The sequence below is a fragment of the Aspergillus bombycis genome (genome assembly GCF_001792695.1).
Source record: "Aspergillus bombycis strain NRRL26010 chromosome Unknown contig00044, whole genome shotgun sequence".
NCBI lineage: Eukaryota > Fungi > Ascomycota > Eurotiomycetes > Eurotiales > Aspergillaceae > Aspergillus > Aspergillus bombycis.
Window position 1 is genome coordinate 219741 of NW_019170046.1, and position 25177 is coordinate 244917.

The 25177-nt window shown below is 49.1% G+C and overlaps 9 protein-coding genes across 9 annotated transcripts; 6 read left to right on the forward strand and 3 right to left on the reverse strand.

Annotated features, from left to right (window-relative positions):
- Positions 1-1885: 1885 nt before the first annotated feature.
- Positions 1886-3436, forward strand: ABOM_006454 (MCT family MFS transporter; the record flags this gene model as incomplete). Its single annotated transcript, XM_022533583.1, has 4 exons — positions 1886-2186; positions 2259-2641; positions 2668-2948; positions 3007-3436. 4 exons carry the CDS (start codon positions 1886-1888, stop codon positions 3434-3436), a joined length of 1395 nt encoding a protein of 464 aa, XP_022388979.1.
- A 1109-nt stretch (positions 3437-4545) lies between these two features.
- ABOM_006455 (amidohydrolase family protein) lies at positions 4546-5566 on the reverse strand (the record flags this gene model as incomplete). The annotated part of the gene is made up of 2 exons (XM_022533584.1): positions 4546-5441; positions 5503-5566. The coding sequence occupies 2 exons, from the start codon at positions 5564-5566 to the stop codon at positions 4546-4548; spliced, it is 960 nt and encodes a 319-aa protein (XP_022388980.1).
- A 732-nt stretch (positions 5567-6298) lies between these two features.
- Positions 6299-7358, forward strand: ABOM_006456 (uncharacterized protein; the record flags this gene model as incomplete). Its single annotated transcript, XM_022533585.1, has 4 exons — positions 6299-6356; positions 6415-6647; positions 6720-6997; positions 7091-7358. 4 exons carry the CDS (start codon positions 6299-6301, stop codon positions 7356-7358), a joined length of 837 nt encoding a protein of 278 aa, XP_022388977.1.
- Positions 7359-8083: 725 nt separating this feature from the next.
- ABOM_006457 (MDR family MFS transporter) lies at positions 8084-10151 on the forward strand (the record flags this gene model as incomplete). Its single annotated transcript, XM_022533586.1, has 7 exons — positions 8084-8278; positions 8362-8761; positions 8825-8854; positions 8911-9301; positions 9368-9438; positions 9497-9635; positions 9686-10151. 7 exons carry the CDS (start codon positions 8084-8086, stop codon positions 10149-10151), a joined length of 1692 nt encoding a protein of 563 aa, XP_022388978.1.
- A 185-nt stretch (positions 10152-10336) lies between these two features.
- On the reverse strand, positions 10337-12224 carry ABOM_006458 (fungal specific transcription factor domain-containing protein; the record flags this gene model as incomplete). Its single annotated transcript, XM_022533587.1, has 4 exons — positions 10337-11160; positions 11230-11510; positions 11573-12101; positions 12176-12224. 4 exons carry the CDS (start codon positions 12222-12224, stop codon positions 10337-10339), a joined length of 1683 nt encoding a protein of 560 aa, XP_022388971.1.
- A 1246-nt stretch (positions 12225-13470) lies between these two features.
- ABOM_006459 (class V chitinase Chi100) lies at positions 13471-17798 on the reverse strand (the record flags this gene model as incomplete). The annotated part of the gene is made up of 2 exons (XM_022533588.1): positions 13471-14930; positions 14987-17798. The coding sequence occupies 2 exons, from the start codon at positions 17796-17798 to the stop codon at positions 13471-13473; spliced, it is 4272 nt and encodes a 1423-aa protein (XP_022388972.1).
- A 1855-nt stretch (positions 17799-19653) lies between these two features.
- Positions 19654-20774, forward strand: ABOM_006460 (uncharacterized protein; the record flags this gene model as incomplete). Its single annotated transcript, XM_022533589.1, has 2 exons — positions 19654-20142; positions 20202-20774. The coding sequence occupies 2 exons, from the start codon at positions 19654-19656 to the stop codon at positions 20772-20774; spliced, it is 1062 nt and encodes a 353-aa protein (XP_022389013.1).
- Positions 20775-21073: 299 nt separating this feature from the next.
- ABOM_006461 (uncharacterized protein) lies at positions 21074-22204 on the forward strand (the record flags this gene model as incomplete). The annotated part of the gene is made up of 1 exon (XM_022533590.1): positions 21074-22204. One exon carries the CDS (start codon positions 21074-21076, stop codon positions 22202-22204), a length of 1131 nt encoding a protein of 376 aa, XP_022389012.1.
- Positions 22205-23005: 801 nt separating this feature from the next.
- Positions 23006-25043, forward strand: ABOM_006462 (HET domain-containing protein; the record flags this gene model as incomplete). The annotated part of the gene is made up of 4 exons (XM_022533591.1): positions 23006-23572; positions 23623-23698; positions 23753-24909; positions 24966-25043. The coding sequence occupies 4 exons, from the start codon at positions 23006-23008 to the stop codon at positions 25041-25043; spliced, it is 1878 nt and encodes a 625-aa protein (XP_022389011.1).
- Between the last annotated feature and the right edge of the window lie 134 nt (positions 25044-25177).

Genomic DNA, 25177 nt, shown 5'->3' on the forward strand with positions numbered 1-25177 from the left:
AAGCTGGATTGGTTGCCCCGCCCCCAACCGAGACGGCGCTAAAGCCCGCCAAACGAACACATTGACAGTTCAAGAAGCCCCGAATGGACCCTCAGCCATTCTGAATTGACCAATCGGAGGCCGCCGTTAGACCGCTGATTATCAGATCAGATCCGGACCAGTTCAATTCAGCGCCTTTCCGCCATTCTAGCGTCGTGGTATCGTGTAAGACATTGGGTATTCACGACAAATATATCGCCCAACCCTTTTTTATACACTTTCGATATGATACGAGACTATGCATAACTGCATCATAACCGTTTGAACCTTTGATTTTCCCTCGGCTGATATATTGAAGAACAGTGTCGTTTCTTTATAGCTAGTTGTCTAGATGCAGAACTCTATAGATGGACAATCATTTAACAAGGACAGTTAGTGCGATTCGTTCAGTGAGGAAAGGTGTGAGAGAGAGATCGACGTACCCAGAGGAATACTCGAAACCACCGTAAGAGTATGCATGACCATTGCAGAAATCCACACATCGTTCAACGACCATATTCTTATCGTTGGTAGAGGTGGCTGTCACAGTGTGGTGACTGAAGTCGTCCGCCCCACAGTCCACCGTTCAGGTAGGTGCGTAAACAACGTCCGTGCCTGGCTACCAGCCTACCGGTATCCAATACATAACATGAATATAGAAACATAAAATCAACTCTTATGAACGATGTGAACGCCGAAACGCCACGGATCAATCAACAGGAGTCTTCGACCCGAAACCAACCCAGCCCGGGTTGGGTCCCCGGGTTGGGTCCGGGTTATATTGGGTCGTGCGGTAGTCTACCCGCTCCAAGAGGCGATGAACACAATAAAACTAGAGGGGCTACAGGAAATCGAGATGATTAACCCGACTCCGCTTCCACTATAGAGGCCGAAGGTGTTCTCGAAAATCGAAATAGCACCCGACAGGGAGGCTGTCACAGAGAAGGCGGAGGTAACACGGACTATTGCGGACGTGGTGATATCCTGAAATGCCTCGGGACGACAACGGTGTGCAGGGGCCGCAGCCGCAGCGCTCGACGAGATGCAGTAGACAACTACCAAGGGTACAAATCCAGGTTAGCATATATACCGCTAGTCGGTTCATGCCACGGAACGGATTAGGATCCTGTAAGCCATCAACATCATCAATAACGTCCCTGTCCAACGCTGGACAGCATCTCACTCGTGTGGGGGTGACCCGCCACCATCTTCAGTGACGCATGTCAGCATTGCAAGCTATTCATAACCACGGGAATAAGTTGGGACAATAGAGAACAGCAAGACCCACAGCACAGCGATTCGACCACACCTACGGAGAGTAACTCCGGGATCCTGATGGTGGGTTCAATTCAGCGGATCGGGGTGGCTGCGGAAGCACTTCCGGATTATCACTTGGATCTCATTCAGGGCATTAGTGCGACCCGAGGCCGAGAGTCCGCGATCATCTTCATAGCAAATATTCTCTCGACTTTCCCTTGTACATAGACCATTCTCCGAAGTATCTCGCGGTACTCGACAATTTGGCGCCTTGCGACGCGACTGGCTCTACGAGTTCGCATTGTACCAAAGTGGATTTGCGTCAATAAGACAGTGTCAGTCTCTCTTTGACTCGAAGACCCTTTGGACAATCGACTTGCTCCATTCTTGACCCACTATCTGGTGCAATACACCGCAATCACTGACCTTCATTCTTGTTGGTTGGGAAAAAACTACGTCTCGCCTCCCCGTCTTTCAATGCGAGCGCCCGTCGATTTTGCTACTTCGTTCTTGCCCGGATTTGCAGCAATTACTGTCTGTTGATTTTAAGCCAACGAAACCCAAGAGTTGAACTGGAAGCCTTCTCTTAGAGGCGAGGGACGGCAGCGGCATGGTAGCTGCAAATCGTGAGCAGGACATCCCATCCATCTCTGACGACCATTCCACCTCCGCAATGAGCGTGCACCTAGAAAAGGGCCTGGAGGTGGGTGGTCAGCCGGACCAGCAGAATGCCACGGAGTTCGTCGCTCCTGAATCCCCTCATGCCAACCTCCAACCCTGGGAGAAACTTGAAGCTTCATGCCCACCAGTCAGTCCAGTCCCAGGACCCCCGCCTGACGGGGGATTACAGGCATGGATGACTGTTTTGGGAGCGTTCTGTGGTCTGTTCGTCAGCTTCGGTTGGATTAACTGTGCGTATCATGTTATGCGTCTGGACTCAATGCACCTGCTAGCCTGAACAGCCCTAATTTATATTGCTCTAGGTATCGGTGTTTTCCAAGCATACTATGAAAGCCACCAATTGAGCCATCTATCGCCCAGCACCATAGCCTGGATCCCCTCCCTCGAAACGTTTGTCATGTTCTTCTTCGGTCCACTGTTCGGTACCCTTTTTGATATCTATGGACCCCGTTGGATCTTGCTCGCGGGGACATTGCTCCACGTTTTCGGCCTCATGATGGCCTCTCTCTCGACAGATTACTACCAATTTATCCTTTCTCAGGCTATATGCAGCCCTCTCGGCGCGAGCGCCATATTCAACGCCTCGATCAACTCAGTCAGCGGCTGGTTCGCCAAGCGCCGAGCATTCGCACTGGGCGTTGCAGCTTCAGGATCGAGTTTAGGAGGTGTGATCTTCCCTATCATGGTATCGAAACTGATTCCACAAGTCAGCTTTGGCTGGGCAATGCGGATATGCGCCTTTCTTATCCTCTTCATGCTGGCAATTGCAACCTTACGTTACGATCCAGGCTGAAGCCGCAGAAGATGGGGTTCGATATCATGGCTTTCGTCCGGCCGCTTCATGATCTTAAGTTCGTCTTAACTGTAGCTGCGGCCTTTAGTTTCTTCTGGGGCATGTTCTTGCCCTTTACATTTGTGATCACCTCTGGGGAGCGCTATGGCATGTCACAGAACATGGCTTCATATCTTATTCCCATCCTGAACGCAGCTAGGTGATCCACCACTCTCCGACATCAGCGCATTTGAGAGACCCCAGCTAACCCCCACAAGCATCTTCGGCCGTACTCTTCCCGGCTACATCGCAGACCGCATAGGCCGATACAACGTAATGATCATCTTCAGCTATCTCTCCGGAATCCTCGTTCTAGCCCTCTGGCTCCCATCCCGCGGGAACGCACCCATAATTGTCTTCAGCGCGCTGTATGGCTTCGGCTCCGGAGCCTTCGTCTCGCTTGCCCCGGCCCTAATCGCTCAAATCTCCGACCTCCGTGAAGTTGGCGCGCGCAACGGAACGTGTTTCTCGATTATCTCTATAGCAGCGCTGACAGGGTCCCCGATTGGCGGGGCCTTGGTCCCCGATATGCTGCATGGTTCATATACCCAATTACAGGTGTTCTGCGGTGTGGTCATGGTGGCCGGTGCGACGCTGTTTGTTGCCGCGCGGATTGTTGTTGGGGGTATGAATTTGAAGAAAGTTTGACCGTGGCTTTGTCATTTGGTAATGGACTGGCCACACAGGGTAATACCGTAATGGAAGATGCTAGTGTGGAAAATCGCGAGAGATAGCAGACTACCTTGCAAGAGCGGGACTTAGTAATATCCAGGTATCGTTGGAACTTGTATCGGATTTCATTCTTCTAGATGCTTCAATGATCTTAGGGAGCAGCGATTGAAGCAGTCGGCTCATTGTGAGAGACATTAATGACTGATGCTGCTTGAAAGAGACGCGCAAATACAAACTGAGAGGCTTCACCTCCGCCTCAACCATTGCAGGGACCAACTCCTGCTCTTTGTGACGGTTGGGGTTTGTTCCGTGTTTATCCTCGGTCGTCAGGAAAGTTCCATTGAGGGCAGTGCCACGCTCGAAGGGAGATGCGGAGAAGGAAAACAGTAAAAAGTCCGCAGCTCCATATTTTCCCTTTTCTACCCCTTTCTCCCTCTAAGTTTGATACTTTCGTTCAATGGGGCAGTTTTATTTCGATCTGGCTCTTGGCCACAACACTGTTACTCATTAGTTACGTGCGAACATCAGATTAGCTAGGGATTATGATATGGGAAGACGGTTTACGGCTGGCTTCATCTTTGGGGGGCATCTTGTGGAATAATCTTAAACAATTAGGGGAATGGGGAATTTCTGTAGCTCAATTCAGGTAGAGAGTCGGTCGTAAAATAGCAAGAAACAACAAAGGTGCATGTGCAATCAGTCATGGTGAAGGCAAGAGAGTAGGGTTGTAACTATACTGGCCTGTATAGCTGTAGGAATGCACTGGCTTTACTGTCTAATGACAGCAATGGAATCGACAATGAGTAGCGAAGTTTAGAGATGAGATGGAACGTTGATTCTGATGAACTAAACTACTGAGCTTCATAGGGTTTGAAATACCCACGACAATACCCGTGACTCGGTGGTTACAAATTCGAGGTGGCGCCATACAGGAATAGAACGTGGAAATCAAAGAAGGAGTGTATTGTAAAGTAGGATTGTAGTCCTCAGGTTAACATGGAGGTACCTGACGACTCAAGACAGTGCCAATGTCCAATTTCCTGACAGGTTGAAAGACCCCCACGGTTCGCGTAACAGTATCACCTCTAAACATTGCCACTTAACCTGGGGAACAGCTTCAAGGCATTTTCATAGTTGACCTGCTGGGCAAGTTTCGGATCCTTAAATTCCACGGCATCGAAACGATCAACGTGGTATGCAACGATCTCATCACCGGCATAAGGAACATCGCTTCCGAACAATAGACGGCCTGGTTTCGCGAACTTCTCCAGGACCGCCAAAGGAGCCTCTCCACCACAGAGTGCAACGTCGTAGTAGAAGCTACGCGCATCATCTATGAATTCCTCATGCTCCTTCTCATTTTTCGGCAAGACACTGGCCGGGCGTTGGATCATGTAGGGCAGAGCACCTCCGCCATGCGATAGAATGATCTTACAGTTTGAGTATGTCCGGACCGTCTTGTTCACGATCATGTCGAATGCGCTAACGGTGGTCTCCATCGGGTATTGCATAAGGGATTGAGGGATGTCACTGACGAGCTTTGTGGACATCGGGTGAGTGGGATGGACGAAAACCACGGCACTCCGTTTGTCCAGCTCGGCCCAAATATCCTTAAAGAGTGGGTGACCGAGATAATGATGGGCTGTACGGTACCGGGTGTACAGAGTCACGCCATCTGCCTTCAACATGTCCAGAGCATAGCGAATTTCTTCGATAGTATCTTCTTTGTCGAAGAGATCAGGCAAGACGGCAAAGAAGCCATACTTCTTCGGCTGGGCATCCCGCAACTGGGCCGCGTATTCATTCACTTTTCTTGCCACATCGGCACGTTGTTGGCGGTCAGGAATGACACAAACTCCCGGGGCAGTGATGGAAAGGATCGTAGTGGTTATTTTGAATCTCTCATTCGACTTCTCATCTGTTTCCAGGCTCCATGCTGGGGTCGGCCAACCACAGGGATCGCCGCCGCTCTCATCCATAGCTTGAAGGTTTGGTTAGGTTTCGATGAAGATGGGCTAGGTAGGTTCCATGGCAAGACTCACCTTTGCGCCAGAATTCCGGCACAAAGTGATGATGGACATCAATTCGCTGGTGCTGGTTGGTCATCTTGGATGAATGGGTTGACTAGGATTGATCCGTAGACTGAAGGATATATGCAAATGGCTCTCAGGATAGAAGCTTTGGTCTTGGACTTGGACAATTTGACCATATATGTATTCAAATCTTATAATTACCTGGGAGGTAGCCCATTAAAATAGCACAGCATCTTGCGTCTCGGGGCTAAATTATTGAATAATCCATATTGTACAGTCCTTGCGGATGACATTCCGAAAGTGATTTCCAAAGGGGAAAGGCGGACGGGAACCCCGTGGGGAAGGCTGAGGGTAACCTGCGGGGAAGTGAGCACCGGGGGTGGGTTCTCTTAGCATTCGGCGGATGTATGCCGGCGATCTGCGGTTCGCCCCGCTTGACACTAGTGGACGACACTAATTGACTAGTGGATCCCCTACTACAATAGGTACCTTTCACAGTGGCAGACACTCCCGACCAGTCTTCCGCAATGTTAATATTTTCAGTCCCTGGTAAGTAGCAAATGACCCAAGGGTCTACCCCGCTCATGCGCATCACAACCTTTGTCAATAATTACTGCGTAGGGGCGGGGGCGGATAAGATCCCGTGAGTTGCGGAAGACAATGCCGCATTGTCGGGAAGTGAGAAACACCCTCTCCAGCCCTCATTTTTAAGTAGCAAGCAGAGTGAAATAAGCATGGAGATTATCACTTATATTCACAATTTTGACAAGAAACAAGATTCACATCGACTTTCAAATAAATCGACATGTTTGGTGGCTTCCCCCTCTCTGGAAAAATCATAGCTATTACTGGTGGGGCGTCAGGTATGTTTCTAACTACGCCTGTTAAAATAGCTGGCTAACAATAAATGTCCTTGACCAGGGATTGGCTTTGCTCTCGCCAAGTTAGCCCTTGAGTCCAATGCGAAAGTGATTATAGCTGATTTGAAACCTTCGTCCGAATCGACTCGTCTAGTAAAGGATCATGAGAATGCTCACTTCCTAAAATGCGACGTGACCAGGTGGGATGATCTAGCATTGATCATGCCCTTTTCGGAAAGCAAGCTCGGAGATGTTCCAGACATCTTTGTAGCAAACGCTGGGGTCCCAGAGACGGTAAGCCGAACGTCTCCCTCTCATACATAGCGTAGGGGAATTATTTTCCTTCTGACGACGGCGGACAAATAGGAAAAGAATAGCTTTTGGGATGACAATGACAGCGAACGATATAGTGCCCTCGACATTAACCTTTATCATCCAATCAAGCTCACTCGACTAGCGATTCGAGCCCTCCTTGGCAAGCAAAAGAAAGGCGTTGTCATGATCACAGCGTCAATTGGGGGACTTCATGGTCACTTTTCCACGGCTCTATACTGCGCTGGTAAACACGGCACGATCGGATTCATTAAGAGCTTAGCAGGTGCAGAAGAGGAGGCGGGTGTTAAGGTAGTTGGAATATGTCCAGGGTAAGCAAGCAAGCAACTAACCAAACATTTCTTTCGTATTGGTTTTTGTACGCTGAGCTACGCTAATGCTTTGCATGCTTTGCCCCTTTCTAGACCTGTTCGTACACCTTTGATGGCGACCGTGGGGAAAAGGTTGAGCAAAAGCGACCAAACACCAATTCTTCTCGAGCCTGAGGAAGTCGCGGAGAGAATGAAGGAGCTCATTGAGCAAGGGAAATATCGTGGGGGTATGGCTTTGGGGGTGTACTGGCCGGGACATGCAGAGGTAGTAGCGGATGGTTCGACGAGTCTTTTAGAGACCATATGCCCCCCTGATGTCATTGCTGTCCGCAAGATTATTGCAGCTGAGAGGGGTATCTAGAACATGGGCGTGATAGGTATTTATTGTCCTCTTATATGCTCAATCATGGAGCATCAATTTACCATCATAAGTTGTCAGCATTTACTTGATAATCTATAAAATTGCTGTTTCAGTTCGATTTACCCCTTTGGCCACAAACGTTATTAAGATATCAAGAAATCAAGTTTGCAAAAGTTGTCGTCTGGTTTCGGCACAGTCGCTCATCCCAGGGTTGGTATCAAGGCTTGAAGTGCGGGCCCAACGTCACGCCCGCCGGAAGCCAATTGGCGACATGGTTCTGGAAAGCAATTGGGGAAGAAGAGGTAAAATTTCGTTAGAAGTATCACTACGGGAAAACATAGAAAACACTGGGATGGGTTGGAACAGCGTGTTCGGGCCCTTTATTGTCATGTCCTATCCATATACTATGTACTGTCCATTCTCGGAATCGGCGTCGGCGATACCGGATTTGGTAATTATTGAGCAAATCAGAATGAAGTACTCTAAGACTAGGGCCAAAGAGGAAATTTAGTAACCAATAAGAAGCTTTAAATATCGCCTGCCGCGAGAGAAGAGAATCATTAGGGCTTTATAGAACTTAATATCTACTTAAGTAAATTAGAGGTGATGATTATACTTGACTTTGCAACACAGTTGAAATTCAACCTTTTATTTTACCGAGATCAACTTAACAGCACTTGCTCTCTCACTTTCCCTTTTGACGTATCAAAAGGTCATAACTCAAAATGGGAGTCGAACAGAGTGGAATACCTAACGCACCAGGCATGGACAACTCGCATGACAGCCAACAGGCCACCGGCAACACGGTTTTTGATCGTCCGAATAACAAAGTGGACTCGGCGAGCTCAGTATATCCCTCGGGCTTGAAATTAGCCCTCATCTTTTGGGCTTTGTGCCTGACTGTATTCTTGGTGGCTCTAGTTCGTACTACACATCGCTTCCCAGCATGGATTCACTGTTCGGAGGACAGAAGATTGGTGGCTAACCGTCAAGTCCTGTGTAGGATCAAACTATCATTGCTACTGCAATCCCAACTATTACCTCCCAGTTCCATAGCGTCGAAGACATCGGATGGTATGGCAGCATATTTCTCCTCACGAACTGCAGTTTCCAGCTCTTTTTTGGCAAGCTCTATACTTTGTTGTCACTCAAATGGACCTTTGTTGGCGCCGTATTAGTTTTCGAGATTGGCTCAGCCATTTGCGGTGCGAGTCCTAACTCCGTCTCCCTTATCATTGGGCGAGCCATTGCCGGGATTGGGGGCGCTGGGATTTTCTCAGGCGCATTGATAATTATCGCCAAATCGGTGCCTCTTTCGAAGAGACCGGCCTTTACTGGAATAATCGGCGCAGTGTGGGGTATAGCAAGTGTGGTTGGTCCCTTGCTAGGGGGAGCTTTTACAAGTTAGTTTCCATTGCTTGTTACACTTCATCATATGGGTGCTAACATCAAGGCTACATTCTCAGCTCATGTGTCTTGGCGCTGGTGCTTCTACAGTATGTCTCGCTTATTTCTGATGTTCTCGGCACGGCCTGAGCTAATCTGAGCCTAGTCAACCTGCCAATTGGTGTTATAACCATCCCTTTCATTGTTCTTTTTCTCTCCTCGCAACAGCCAGAAAACAAGGCTAAGCCGCAAGGCTGGGCGACCTACAGCCAATTCGATCCCATCGGGACGATCGTTTTCGTTGCGTGCATCATTTGTCTCTTGATTGCACTCCAGTGGGGAGGAGCCCAATACCCCTGGAGTGATGGCCGCATGATCGCGCTGCTGACGGTATTCGGAGCGCTGAGTATCGTTTGGGTAGTAACGCAATGGCGAGGCGGCGAGAATGCTACAGTACCCCTTCGCATTCTGCGGCAGCGCACCGTTGTCTGCTCAACGTCTTATATTTTTTCTGCCAGCGCATCGTTTGTCTTACTAATATACTATTTGCCAATCTGGTATGTTTGAGCATTGTCCTCAAGGCCCTCGAATATTGACTCCGTTGATACTGAAGGCGAGAACAGGTTTCAGGCAATCAAAGGTGATTCTCCCGACCAGTCCGGCATCCATAACCTTCCTACTGTTCTGAGTGTCGGTAAGTATAGCCTCATTGGGGATCAACTGAAGGAAAGCGCAAACTGATACGAAGGCAGTGATATTTGCAATCGCGAGTGGCCTGGGCGTCTCAGCCGTGGGATATTACAGCCCGTTTATGATTACGGGTTCGATGATAATGGCCGTTGGCGCTGGTCTGTTTCTGCTATTCAAAATCGAAACTCCGACGTCGATGTGGTATGTAACTGTTACTGAAACCCTACAGGCTCTTCAGCTGATGTATCTAGGTTTAGTTTCCAAGTCATCTTCGGCGCAGGTGCTGGCATTGGAATGGAGCTTGCGAACATTGCTGTTCAGACTGTTCTCTCTGACGAGGATGTCTCCATCGGGACATCTTTGGTGGTCTTTGCCCGCTCTCTTGGGGGTGCCATCTTCGTCTCCGTGGGTCAGAATATTTTCAGCAACCGCATTATCACTGGAATGCGCGCCCAAGTTCCTGAGCTAGACCCGTCGATTGTCCTGCAGTCCGGAGCGACTGACCTTCGCCGCACAGTGATGCAGGCCGCTTCGGGCCGGACCGGCACTGTAGTTACTCGGGTCTTAGAGATCTACAACAACGCGATCGTCCAGACCTTTGTTGTCGCGCTGGCCTTAGCTTGTGTCTCTATTCTTTGTGTCATGGGTGTCGAATGGCGATCCCTGAAAAGCAGTCCCAAAGAGCTGAAGTCGGAGGAAAGTCCTGGACGCGTGTAACTCATTCTAGACACATTTTCGTGCAAGTGGGTTGAGGCAAATCTGCGGGAGCCAGCAGAAACGCGCCTGATGGCATTAACAATATCAAAAGAATGCGAATTTACGTGTACTATACTTAGGGCCCTCTCTTCTCAATGAAATTCATAAATAGCCGTGGTTGAACATATAAAACGCCAATGTCAATCTCATAGTGAATGAGCATTCTGATGCAGCATGTCGACATTGAAGAATTCCCAAAACCAAGAGTCAGATGCCTGTTCATGCCGATGTGGCTCAAATTCTGAGCCCCCATTATGTACAATATCGTAGTCAGACGCTTGTGCAGGCTGGATATGCACGTCAGATTGTTCAAGTCCATCCATTGGCTCAAGGTGGGTTATTGTTGGCGGTTGTGTGTAGGTCGAAGGCACACTAGGATTTGCCGTGGACGTTTGTACTGCAGTGCTCAATGACCCATCGCCAGTCTGGAATGGGAGAGGTTGCGCCATTTCCGTTTCATCTGATCCGCGCAAGGTCTTGGTTTGGTGACTGTGCAACCACTGCTTCAGCTGAGGCATGACTAGCAATGCCCTGCTCAAAGCACTGCGGTCATCTTTCGTAAGAAGGTTCTTCGAAACGAGCACGAGGTGTTCAAGGTACACTTCCACTTGTAATTCGTCGGCAGTAACATAGTCACTTCTTGCCTGCCCTGATAATGTGATTGCTTTATGTATTTTCAATAGAAGGATCATTGCATATATCACGCGACCGCCATAAATATGCGGTGGTAAAGCAATAATGTCGGACGTGGATAAGCTCAGGAAACAATCAAGCAGTCCTTGTGCCGCCTGTACGATACTGCGAAGCATAGAAAAGCAAGACGGGTCGGGATTGTGTATGTCGATGAAGGTGCATGTCTCCAAAGACTTCACACTAAACGGTGCCTTGAACTCACTGATGTTGTGGTTGACATGTAAGACCAACTCATGCAGGTACAGTAAGTTAGTAAACCTGCCAAATTCAACAAGACCTAATTTATACAATTGTCATTCTTTGCACCTCAAGCCAACATGGACGGGGTCTTCGGGACGACACTCACATTTGTCAATAGAGGATATTTCGTCGCGAGGCAGGCATTCGATTTGAGATTTGTGTTGGTGGACTTTTATTGATATTTCCGGGTCGGATAAGGATACCGAGGAGGCCGAATCACTTAGAAGTAGCTCGTGGCTTACGGCGTGGCAGATAAGCTCCGATGTTACAATTGTGCAAAGGAACTCATCGGTCTGGGATGCTTTGGTCCGTCGCAAATCGGCAACATAGTCATTATACTGCGAGCTCCAGGCCAGCGAATTGGGCCGCCTCAGTATTATAGAAAGACTAAGACAGGGTCAGTGTTCACAATCACTGAAATGAGTAAATTACCCAATAAATGAATGCACCTTGCAGACAAAAGAAGACAACCGAGCCAGGCACGCTGTGCTTCTACCCGATCCCACATCGCCTTGGTTGTACCAGCTGGGTTTGACACGTCAATATTATCCAACCCGAGATCTATGGCCATAGTTGTGGCAATCGACGCTAGCTGGTTCAGGTTCATCTGCTTATAATTATCGGGTGCTCTATACCAAAAAGACACGACCAGAAGAGCTTGAACAAGCTCGATTGACTTTTCACCACAAACAATCGCTCGCTCTGCGAGATACAGCTTGGCCTTAACTGCCAAGTCTGTCTGCTGGGCGACGGTGCAGTATCCAGCAGAAGCGATGCTAATTATGGACAGAAAGAGCAACGGCTTGGTCTCTCGCACAAGCGCGGCCGTTGTGCCAGTTCGAAACACAACAACAGGACACTTCGGAGCGAAACTCTCTTCGTACAGACGAAAGATCTGCTCCGCTATCTTCGGACTGACGATCGACTGTATCATAATTCCGAGTTGCTCGCTCGAACTGCAGGATAATGGGTGTGAGGCTATTGTAACTCATCAGCAGTTCTAGAATGTGATATAATCGCGAAACAAGAGAATTCGATCCCTGAAAACTCACGAAATGTGGCTTTTGTGACTTCCCCTGGAAACGTCACAGATGGGTCCATGTCCAAGTCGGAATCAGTTTCAAGTCTCCCTCCTATTTCTTCACGATCAGGTAAGGCTGTTCCGCTATGGGATTGTTGCGCATGCCGTTTAGGACAGAACGAACGTGAAGCTACCCGGGTCGTAGAATTTTCGACGGAAGCTCTTTGCGACGGCGGATACAGTATACACTCCTTGTTCTGCTGCAAGCATCGGAGGCAACCCCCCGTAACCCCTGTAGTGAGCTTTTTGCAGCGAGTCTTGGACCTTCTGCATTCAGTACAGGCTGTCCCCCGCCGTAAATTGGGGGTTTCTCTGATCCTCGCGTCAGTCACGCCCCAGATTATGGCCCGATCAAGCCAACAGGTTCCTGACCTTTTGCTGCAACGAACCCTTGAGTCATTCCTAGCAGTAAACAGCTCAGGGAAAGTGGTTGGTTCAAATCTGGTGCTTGCATGGCTTGCCGGAACTGTATTGCAGGGACTCTCATCGGAGAATTCCTGGGGGGTAACCCCTCCATGGGAACGATGCTGCACATTGCCATCTTGCCCCATTGAGGATACAGCAGCGGCTATTGGGACTGGGCCACGGCGCCTTTTGTCAGCTTCTAACCTGAATTTGAGGAAAGCCATTTTGAGCTCGTCTGTTGAATCTTGACACGGATTTGTATTGCTCTCATTTTCCCAGACCGCAGAAGCTCTCTTACTCAGCGGACCCACCCGCCCGCCGGTGTGAAGGTCTGTCAACCCCAAACGATCACTCCCACCCGTACGATACATTTAAAGCTATTAAGCCCTTATATCCCATTAACATACTTAATTCTCTGTTTAATATTGAGATATATATCTTAGAAGTCTGTGGAATTGTTAGAAAGGCAAAAAAAAAAAAAGAAAAGAATATCCAATATCTCTGTGTTATTGTATAAATTTAATATGCCTTGGCAGCAACTTCGACTATATATTTATAGCTGAGCAAATCCTCTGTGATGTTCTATCTGAATTAAGACTCTGATAATGTATAAGAGAGAGCGTTAATTTGCTAAATTGATTAAATTTAATATTCTATAGATAAATATAATATAAATGTCTTGTGTAATTGCAAGGCACGTAGACCTTAAACTATTGAGTACGCCTACGTAGTACGCTCTAGGGCCCGCAAGGGAACTCGCGGGCACTGTTGGTTTTTTGGTTAAATGCCTTGTATCGCCTAAGCCCTAAATTAGGTACATTCCACCATGTGCCACCCCAAGCCCACCCCATATCGTGATCACTATGTGCTTTCATCCAGTTCCCAGGCTTTGCTCTTAGTATCGCATCCACCGTGAGACCAATGGTCAGGGACACACTCCGTGGTGGCACTGCAGTCGCCATCCTCGTGGCAGCTGGCAAATCTGCCATTCTGTAGCCAGCACCACGACATGCCCTTTTCCCACTTATCATTCGTCCGCTTCCCGGTTTTCTCATTGCAGCTGCTCCAGCAGGTTTTACCTAACCCGGTCTTGCCGCCCTGAGGCGCACACCCACCGGACAGTGGAACAACGCAACCCCATGATTCCTCGCATTCAAAATCAGTTGGACAGTCGGATTGCTTCAAACAATTGGCATACGAATTGCTGCCGCTTTCAGCTATCCAGCACCAGGGGTCGTTCGCCGCCCAGTCACCACCAACGGGCGAGCCCGTGCCTGGGTCGCATTTGTTCCAGCAGCGGCGGGTCAGGCTGCGCCCGCTGCCAACCTTACTGCAGCCGCTAGCGGCCGTCGCGGACGGTGGGGAGGATGTCTTCGAGGTCTTGGTAGTGGTAGTGGTCGTTTCGGAAGAGGTGGTAGGTTTTGGCGGCTCTTTCGTCTTCGCAGCACTAGTGCGCTTGGCCTTATATATGCCGCCATCTTCTCCCTGGGGATCATTGGGGTCCACCGTAGGGCAATATTCCACACCGGTGGTTGTCGTAGTGGCCGTGACATCGCATCCCACAGCCACCAGACTTTTCGTGGTAGTGCAGGAGGTTGTGGTCGGGCCCTCAGTCTTGGAGTCGCATGAGACCCAGTAGTTTGTAACCGAAGAACTCGTGCACGAATCTTTGTCCTTGGGATCCCCTGGAGAGGGGGGCACTGGGGGAGGATTGGGGTCGCTTGGATCGGAGAATCCGTTGTCACCACCACCGCAGCCAAGTTTGCACCCGCAAAAACTGTCGGAGCACAGATTGCCGCAGTGCTGTCCTTTGCAAGCTGGGGACCCGGGGCCGTGAGTCACCCTGATTGTGGGTATACGTGGGAACCTGATCCTGTGATGACTACCGTCCTTGCCCTTGTTATCGTTATCGTTATCCTTGTCGTCCTTATCTTTGTTGTCCTTATCCTTGTTGTCCTTATCCTTGTTGTCCTTGTCCTTGTTGTCCTTGTCCTTGTTGTCCTTGTCCTTGTTGTCCTTATCCTTGTCGTCCTTGTTATCATTGTCCTTGTTTTTGTCATCTGTATTTGTGTTATCATCCTCATCATCGGTGCGTTCCTTAGGTGGAATATAGATGACGGTGGTCTGGGGCCAGGGGGGCACAGTCACGCTTCGTGTCACTGGAGGATGTAAGACACCTGTTTGTGACAATGGGTTGGGATCGTTCGTAATAGTGACAATCACAGGAGGGAACCGTGGCTTCGGCTGGATTGTCAGTGTTTCGTTGTCGTCGAGTGGAATAGTGATATTGATATTGGCCATCGGCAGTTCGCTCACCGTAACTGAGAGTCTTCGCATTAGTCAAGTCCCATTCCACGGGAATCGTGGAAAGCCCTACCTGGCGGAGCAATAATGGTGGTCTCCTGGAGAATTCGTGTGACGGTGGTGGTGGTGATTACCTCCCCGTTGGACCTGGTTATCTCCGTCTGGGTTGGCCAGGCCACATCCAGCGTGGTCACATGCGGCGGAGGAGCGATAACGGTGGTGGAGCTGAGAGGATAGTTGGGGAGGACGAGAGCACAAGGCGCTGGGCAGCTTACCTGCGGGTCCTCTTCCGTCCAAAGGATGGGGTCAACATAGACAACGGTTTGGTTCTCGGGAGAGTTGTTGCTACCCCGAGGACTGTTGGCGAATGACTGAAGATCAACCGCCCAGTCCGATACGCCGCCCATGTTGAGTTGTCGGTAGTGCTCGGTGCGATTTCTCTTGATGTCAGTGTCCATGTAAGCCACCCATTCCGTGGAGTCGTAGACAAGGACGCTGCTGTCGCTGGACACATCATAGGTCTTTTTGGCGGTGGGATCCTCTTCCAAAATTCGGTTGATCTCTGCGTCCGAGATGTAGCCTGCTGTAGTGGTGCATTTCCCGGGCTTCGCAGCGGACTGGGGCCCGACGTATGTGCACATGGGACCAGAGCAGCCAGGCTCAGTCATCTTGAACGACCGGCCATAGCTACTCACCCCAACAATGATCTTGGACGATGGTACTCCAGCCTTGGTCACCATGGACAGAGCAGTATTCGTCTCGGTAAGATTAACATGAGAGCGGAGGCAATCTCCATCCGGACATCCTGGCATCGAGTTCTTATTGCCGTAGTCCCACTGCCCATGCAGATCATAGGCCATGAAGACAATATAGTCTACTACCTTGGAAATCTCCTCGATCGGGAAGCCTTTTAGATACCAAAACGAGGCTGGGGCAGCAATCGCCACGCTTTTATCAGAGGGTAGCTTTTCCCGCACCATCTTCAAGAATTCCAGATATCGCTTTCCATCATCGCGGTCACCAGGAGGGATACCGGGGATGTCAGGAGCTCCAGGATACTCCCAGTCAAAGTCCACGCCTTCAAGGTCATTTTCCACAATGAAGTTAGCCACGTTGGTGGCAAAGACCTCTCGGTTCTCAGCCGACACGCCTTTGCGGAAGATCGGGAAGGAATCCGCTCTTGTCGAGAAGGACCATCCACCAAATGTCAGGATACGGTTGACGGAGCCCATGCTCTTCAGCTTATTAAATTGAGTATGGACCATGGAAACATCCACCTCGTAATTCTCTGTAATTTCCGCAAAGGCAAAATGGAGATGAGTGTGGACGGCGGTATCGAAGCTGGTGACGTCCATATTTAGACAGCCACGCTCAGCATTCCACGCCTCGAAGTAGCCGATGCTGATAAACTCATCCGGGCCCTTGTTATTATTGACGATATCGGTACCACAGTTCGAGATACAGCCATTCGTGTTGGGAGCCGCGGTACCAGGGGCCCCGGTGGAAGACTTGCTCTCGGTGCAGAACTCGTCGGTAATACCACACTGACCCCAAACGTCACAGCACGCGTTGAGCGGACAAGGATTAAGACCCTCAAGTTCATTCATGTCCTTTGGCCTTGTGGTCCCTGGAACTTGCGGACCACACACAGCATTGTCGACAATCGAGGGCATGGGGGCCGTTCCCTCACTAACACAGATCGTTTGCTGGACTTGGATCCGGCCACACCCACTCCAGCCCCAGGTGTTCTTGTTGAATGTCTCTAGATCCTCCTGCGTGAGGCCGTTGGCAGCTGCTAATTTGTGGCAGGATTCATCTGTCTTGACAACATACGAAGTGCAGGTTCCATCCGCGTTCGGCTTCGGCCGAAGGTCGGGCAATGTACCTGCTGAGCAGCACACATGCTGGTCCGGCTGCAGCGAGGAACAGAGCTTCTTGTCAGGGTTGAACTTGGTAAAGTCTGCCGGAGAGAGTCCGCACCGCTCGGCCAGCGCCCCACAGGAGTCTCCAGGAACAACCTGGATCGTACGGCAAATGGCTCGTCGTTGATGGGAATGAGCCCGCCCTCGATCAGAATGCAAGCGGCCTTCTCCGGTGACACCTCGACTCGACGATGTGGAGACGGGGCCCGATGTTGCACCATCTTGCATATGAAGGATGGATTGGGGGAGCTCCTTGACACCGTCAAAGTCGGTGTGGCACTCCCCGTCGACCCAGCCCCGGACAATGCGCTGCACAGCTGCGAGGTCGCCGCTGGCATCAACGACGATACCAATCGCTTTATTGGAATTCTCTCCACAATATTGCAGGGCAATTCGGCCGACCATATCCTGCGATTCAATATGACTGGTGAACTCTTGGAATACAGTGGTGGCAGCGTCCGAGTGCTGAACCTCCCGTCCAGCGTACACTCCAATGAGGGACTTCCCATGGTAGCTATACGCAGTCGTCGGTTTCTCATTCTCTGAGACTAGGAGCGCCTTTCGGACATGTTCCAGAGCAGACTTTACGCCTGCCGATGGTAAAGACGTAGCCGTATTCCACCAGCCAATTTGCAGGGTGACTTCTTGATCAGTAAACCCAGACAAGACTAGGGCCTGAGACTGAGACTTGGCAGCTGGGTAGTTTGGAGATGCGGAACAGGCGCGAATGGCCGGATTTGAGGGATTGTACAAAGGAAAGTCTAGACGCAGAGTTTGATTGCAAGTGGCCAGTTGATCCACATTGCTATAGACCGCCCATTCATCTGGAGATGGGATTTCGCTGCAGTCCCTTGGACAGGGTTTCCACACCTGGGACCAGGCATCAAAACTAGGGTCTGCAGCAACCTGGATGGAATGTGTCAGAGACAGAGACAGAGCCAGGAAAAAGAATGGCGAGGGCATTCTGCCCCGAATGAAAGAAAGCAATGACTCAAAGAAAAGAGAAAGAGAATTGAAAGAAAGGGAAAGAAAAATGTTAACAATGAGTGTGCAGACTTGGGGAAATGAACAACGGGATACTGAAGAGTCGGCTATCAAGGGGACCAAGCCTCGTTTTATATCGCTTTATGTCACATACAAAATGAGCTTCACCTCACACACCCCGTCCAGCCGATTGTGAGGGAGGACAATCGAGGCACTTGGCCAAACCTTGAAAAAAGCGCTATGGAGCAAACCAACAGCTCCGACGAGCTAATGCTCTACTCCATTCCACAAGTTGATAGTAGTGGTCTGATACAATTGTCCCCTGTCCATAACTATTGCATACTAACTAACGGCTAAGCCCCTAAAACAAAACCAGGATACATATCCCCTATCCTGTACGTAATCCTAACTGCCATCTGAAGCCATTGTATTTAGGTAAGTTCACTTCTATAGCCAACGGGGCAGTTGCCAGCCGCCAAAACCAGGCTACCGGAGACCTGCCATACAACGCTACTTGAACTACTGAAAGAATAGATCTACCGGGGGTTATGGACTTCCCAGTTGTCTCTATCGGTGCTTCTTTCTCTTCCGTTGCTGGGTACAGGCTTTTAACCTTTAGGCAAAGAGATAGTGAGCCCAGAGATATCTGACCTGAATATGGTACTACTTAACTACGGCTTGGCATATTGAGTTTTCCACAGTAATGAAACTATAGAATCTTGCCCGCTATGGTTGCTGCTAGCTCGGAGTAGGTCCATTCGCTATGTAACACTAAACACTACCCACATTAGTAATTTAGCCTTCCGAGCATGTGCACGTTTCCAGGAATGCCCAATGATCCTACATCGCATCAAATTCTCCACAATTGGGCCCAGGGCGCAAACTGCCTACAAGTACCTAGTCCACGACGGCGAACCTAATATCTACAGGACAGGTAGGCAGCAAGTAGCGCTTAATTGCACGGTGCCGGTGTCGCAAGACCTTGCAGCCGTGGATAAAGAGGTGTACCGAGGGATTGGATATTGGAGAAGGGGCAAAGCAATGATGGTAGGTCTTCCAGTAGCATTGCAAGGATATATCTAGAGCATAGTAGAAACTACTCCTTGGCGCCAAATAGGTTCCGTACAATCATCTAGTACTACTTCCGCTTCAGGTGTAGCAAGGTAGCATTAGGATGGGGAATGGACAGAACGGACCCACCGAATCCATAACGTCATAAAGCGCTAGTTACAATAGCCATATGTCGGCAATCCCTACTAGTGTTCGTCCTAAGCTGCGATATCTACGGAGCATTGGTTAGGCAAAGTGCTGTTCTGACGCCGTTTTTTCCGATGGAAGTTTCACCTGTAATAGCGCAGGCGGCGGCTCCACAACATCGTTTTTTAAGCCAACTTCTCATACCCTGGAAGACTAGCTTTCACTGCGTTGGCTAATAGGTACATGGGTTTTTATTATACTAGCCATACGATGTATAATGGGAAATGCTCGGCATGGCAACATGGAAGACAGAGAAATACCTCGTAGCAGTTATTCCTGATCCCCCTGAACACCCATCCTATGAGCATAATGGACTGTTCCATAATTTCTGTACATATCTTGAAGCAGCTAGTCATCTTTGAAGTGTGTAGTATTGTCTCCATCCTTTAAAAGGGACAGAGCCAGCGGCTCGTTCGTCTTTTGTTGACGTTCACTGCCTTGTACTTGGTACCAGACCCTCATTTCAAGCCTATCTTTTCTTATACTGTTCATTCGTTCTCTCTCTCTCTCTCTCTCTCTCTTCTTTCTTTCTTTCTTGGGAGGGGGGTTATTTTCCTAAATCCGGGGCATCGACAAAATGGCACCGAGAACCCCAGTCATTCGTTTCCTTTCCTTTTTCCTTTTTGCGTTTGTTGCACTCTTGTGCATCTACCATGGCACCCAGTCTGATCGTATCCGCCTTCCCACTCATTCTAAGCGCTCAGTGCTCGATGATGCGACCATTCAGCCCCGGCTGGAGCTTGGTACTGAGCTTCATCTCCTATCAAAGCGTGCCGCTCCTAAGAACAGGGCCGAGGCACTCGAGAAAGGCAGAGGATATATGTGCCAGTTAGAGGATATAGAACCAATCGATTTACCTTCCGAGCTCACGGATTTTAAAACGTTCAACAATGATTGGTCCCCACGATCTTACGGAGTGAGCAACGGCAACCCTACTGAGACAGGATCAAAAATTCCAGTGGCAATGGCCGCAAAAGGCCTGCCCATTAATATAGGAGATCGAGGTCTGAAGGGGTTGATCTATCATCAGGATCAGCCATATAAAGTTGGTAACTTAAACTATATGGTAAGTCGCTCGGCCTCCGAGGCAATAGATTATATCACGGCTCACTGGGTTTCTTTCAGGCTACAGGTGGCTTCTACATGGCCACTATAAGCACCAAGGCGGGCTACATCTCCGCAGAAGACAATATAAGTCCAGCCCACATAATTGCTGAGGATAGAAGGACAGACCCCTCTCCAACTATATCTAGACTATCAGATGTTTACTTTTTACTCTGGAAGGAAGTGGCGGGCAAGTCGGAGGCCGAATTAAAAAATATCAAATATTTTATCCGCCACCATGTGATCAACGACGCCTCCTTGGATGTTGCTCTGGAGGTGGCCAGTGGAAAACCTCTTCCACCCAGAAAGAAAGATGAGCCTAGGGACACGAGCATGGTGGAAGAATGGCCGGGTAAATCCTATGACATGTCCACTGATGATGGTAAGGCGATTCTGGGAACTCCCAATGGTGCCGGTGTAGCCCGTTTCCTCATGGACCACAAGCCAGAATTGGGAGTGAAGGCCCCCAGCAAGGTGACGCTATTCAAGACCACTGGCCACACAAATGCCAAAACCAACCAGCCAGAGGACTGGGTCCATTTTCTATTCGAAATCAGCCCTGTTCATAAGAAGAAGCGGAGAGGAAGGAAGTAAACATTAGGGGGGAGGCAGGGGGGAGGGCACAGCTACAACTCTTAACCCCGTTGATACTCAAGGGGAATTTATTTTCTAGTCCTGAACCAAGGGGAAAGAAAAGCTTTCGGAATAGGAGTTCAAGGATGGGGTGCAGAGTTCAGTCTAAGTACGTAAAATTAAGTGGGCTGTTTCCTGTGTCTGGCTTGGCAAACATGGATGGACACTGGCAACTAATTTAGTTAGACGCTTCCTCCCTTGCAACCACTCACTTGAGCTTCTTCTGTTACAACTTCCTCTCTACTACATTTAAAATAATAATGGCTGCTTTTAAAAACCTCCCCCCTGAAATCATTATACGCATTATTCACTATGCTGCTGATTTTGTTGGCACGCAAAGTCTGCTAGTAGTTTCACCATGGGTTCATGCTGTTTTCGAGGCTCAGCCGTACAGAATCACGGAGGGTCTCATAATATCAAACTCCATGACTACAATGCCTGAAATTCGAAATCTAGTTCGAAACATGGCCCTGGTTCCTACGGTACATCGCTCCAGTCTGGAAGACTATATCGGGGTAATGTGTGAGAGCGCATCCAGTGTTCTCCCTCGGCAGATGAGCTTTACCGAACTGCATCAAATAGTTCATATTGGGGCGCAGATTCAGCGGTTAGCATGTGTATGCCTGTCTACCGCGCAGCAAAAATTTATCGCTGCGGTGGGGGCCACTCCCGCTGGCTCCCTGAGTGGTGCTGTCCGAGCACAGAAAGCGAGCGAGCCTTTCTCATGGATTGAGGAATACAGGGTATACTGGGCTCTGTGGCATCTGGCCTACTATTCTATTCTCTGTGAGAGGGCGGAGACACTGCCTGAAGATTCGGTACAAAGGATATATGGGTGTGCCATCCGGAACGAAATGGATATACCCAGGAAGGAATATATGTCCACAGTGGCCGCAGTTCTCTCGGACTTGGGACTACATCCCTCCTACGGGGACGCTGAACAGCAGGAGCCCTTAGAAGCCTCCCGGGGTCATCAGGACGAGCCACCTATACCTCTATTCACATCCTTTGAGTTCAGCTTTGAGAATTACCTCATCTGGAGCCCTCAACCGGTACCGGAAAGTACTCCCGCCATAAATATCTGGCATCGCGGGGCGGATGCGTGTGGCCACTCGTCATTGCAGAGCAGAAAGTTCATCGTATCTGGCAGGATGCTTCTGCGGCGCACTCCAAGTTCAGCCGCGATGCTGGATGTGCGGCCATTTCGACGTCTTGGGCTTTTTCTATGGGACACATGGCGTGTGTTCTCGGTTGGGCTTATAAACAAACCGCGCCGAGGGGATATTCCGACCCCAGATGGAGGATTTCTTCTTGATTCGGATGATACTCCCCTTTTGCCTCTACATGAGGAAGCGTCAATGTGGTTGGCGTTGGTCGGTAAGACGCTGTGATAGACTTAGGCCGAAATATGCCTGAGGCATCGATAAACGTTTTGGGAACATAGTATAAGACGCATTTTAGTGTATGCATATTTGCCAGTCCAAAGGATGAACATATTTCACTTCCCCGGAAGCGTGCTGCCAGTGCCACTGAACCTGTTGAATGTCTGCTTTTAGTTTTTACCAATCAAATACACTTGTATAAAGATAAGCCTTTTGCAGAGTCGGCCTTGACTTCTATCAAGGCCGTTTTTCTACATCTCTATACAGGCATTACTGAATTCTGCCAGTGATGTTATATCTTCCATGGACTCACACACCAGGCTGAAAGTCGGCTTTACGATGAAGCTACCCCAAACACAGGCATCTGTAGTCCCTAACGGCTTAATTGTGGTGTCTACAAAGATTTACGAAAGCAGGCGAGCGCTGATATGGAACAGATCAAGTCGTTGAATCCGGTACACAGCCAGTCCGCTAGTTAAGAGTACATTGGTGATGAAAGACGAAAAATATCTACCATGGACCGAATGGTAGAATCGAATACTCTGGCGGCGGCTTCGTATAGAGCTCAGTTCAGCTGCACCTGACTAGATCAAATCAAATCATATACACAGCCTCGTCGATCGCTTTCCAACCGCCTATAACAAGGCGCCACATCAGCCGTCACGCCCCGCCCGTGCATCACCAAAAGTGATTCAATAACACGCCCTGGAGTACCGATGGTCCCACTATTCTTCTTTATTCTCACAAATTTCTAGCTCCTTTGACTTGAGAATATATGCTCTTTGCGGGTAACATATCCTTCCAGCCGTCATGGCCTCGGGCGTGTATAAATCGCTCCCATTGGGGCCTAACACTACGCGCATGGTTCGCCTCTTCCCGAACAAGGAAAAGCACGCCGAGATAAGATGCGAACTGTTCACCTACGATCTCACGGAGATAGAGGGTGGAAAGCATCTTTACGAAGCTCTGTCCTATGTCTGGTCTGGCGATGAAGAGGGCAGTGCTGAACAGCGCAAGAAAATAATAGTACACGGCCATACTGTCCCCATCACAGTGAACCTTCATGCAGCCCTGGTCAACCTCCGAGACCGTCAGCTGGAGAGGGTGTTGTGGATTGATGCAATTTGTATCAACCAAGAGAATTTGGATGAGAAAAGCAGGCAGATCCCACTGATGCGGACGATCTATGCGCAAGCTGATCGTGTTATTGTCTGGCTTGGAGACGCATTTGAACATGGTGATACAGCACTTGAAACCATTCGTGATCTCGCGAAGAAGAAAGCCATGGGTGGCAAAGGTTCGGATACTAAGCGGGCGCAATCAAGCAGTGAGCCTTGTCTAAAGTTGCTACAGCGAAAGTGGTTTCGTCGGATCTGGGTACGTCGGTTTGTAGCTTTCCGTATGAACTTACTGACACCCGAAAATAGGTGCTCCAAGAAGCCGGCGTTGCTCGGTCTATTGAGATTATGTGTGGCTCTATCCAGATCAATGGGTCCACATTCTGTGAAGGGCTCAGTCAATTAGAAATTCCTTCCTTACTAAGGCTGATCCACCCAGTGGTGTATCTGATTAGAGGGGCACAGTTTCGACCAAGAAATGATTCGAGGTTACGGGGAAGCTTATATATTGGGGAGCTGATTGATATGTATCGCTACCACATGTCTTCAACAAGGCATGATAAAATTTATGCTTTGTTAGGCCTAACTGCTGATGACCCGAATACGCCAGGGTTGAAACCTGATTACAACCTCCCATGGCATCAAGTCTTTAACACTACCATTCAGTATATTCTCTCCAGTGAAGGCTCTGTGGAGACCTTTCCCAACAAAGAAATGGCCATCATTCACACTAAATGTTGGATTTTGGGATACATTTACTTGGACGGAGCTATACATGAGAATAACCTACAGATGATCAACATCGTTTTCAACGATTCTCAAGATTCAGTGGTCTTTAAAGCGAAATGGGGTTCTAATTGGGTGATACAAGCCACCGCAGAATCAGCTGAAAGCGGTGATATTCTGTGTCTTTTAGGGGGGAGTTCGAATCCATGCATCATTAGAGCATTGGGAGACCACTTTGCAATAATTAATATCGCAATAACTCCTCAGCAAGTCTATCAGAATAGAACTCTAGACACGGGGTCTGTTCATGCCGTGGATTCACGGCAACGCCCGCCGTTTGATATTACTCTTACTTGGACAATACCCATGTCTGATACCGAAAATGAGTTTTACCTCAAAGGTCCATTGGAACTCACTCGCATCGCGCCTCATTACCAGAAGAAATGTCCAGACACGGAGAAGCGCTTAAACGATCTGAGGGCCATTGTTAATGGGATTGCAACGCAGATAATACAACAGAGCGAACATTTGCATGTAAGCCCATTAAAACGTTTACTGGCTCAATTGGGAGGAGTCATCCCAGTTTCTGAAGAAGTAGTCAAAATGGCAACAGGAGACACAAGAATGGCTGGACCAGCCATGCTGAAGGCGATTTTTCAGTATCCGGATAATATACTAATTACGGAAGAAGTCGTCAAAGTCGCAGCAGGGAATAACGGTAGCCTTGGATCTGAAATCATGGAGGTGCTTTTCGAATATCAAGATAATCTACCAATTACTGAAGAAGTGGTACAGGCAGTGGCACAGAACAACGGAGCCTCTGCATATGAAACAATGGAGATGCTTTTGAAATATCGAGACAATGTGCCAGTGACAGAAGATATACTGAAAGCAGTGGCACAGAACGACGGAATCTCTGCATACAGAACAATGGAGATGCTTTTGAAATATCGAGACAATGTGCCAGTGACAGAAGATATAGTGAAAGCAGTGGCACAGAATGAGGCACCCTATTCATATAAAATAATGGGGCTGCTTTTTAAATATCGAAACAATCTACCAATTACTGAAGAAGTGGTGAAAGCAGTGGCACAGAACAGGGGACTCTATCAGTATAGAATGATGGGGCTGCTTTTCA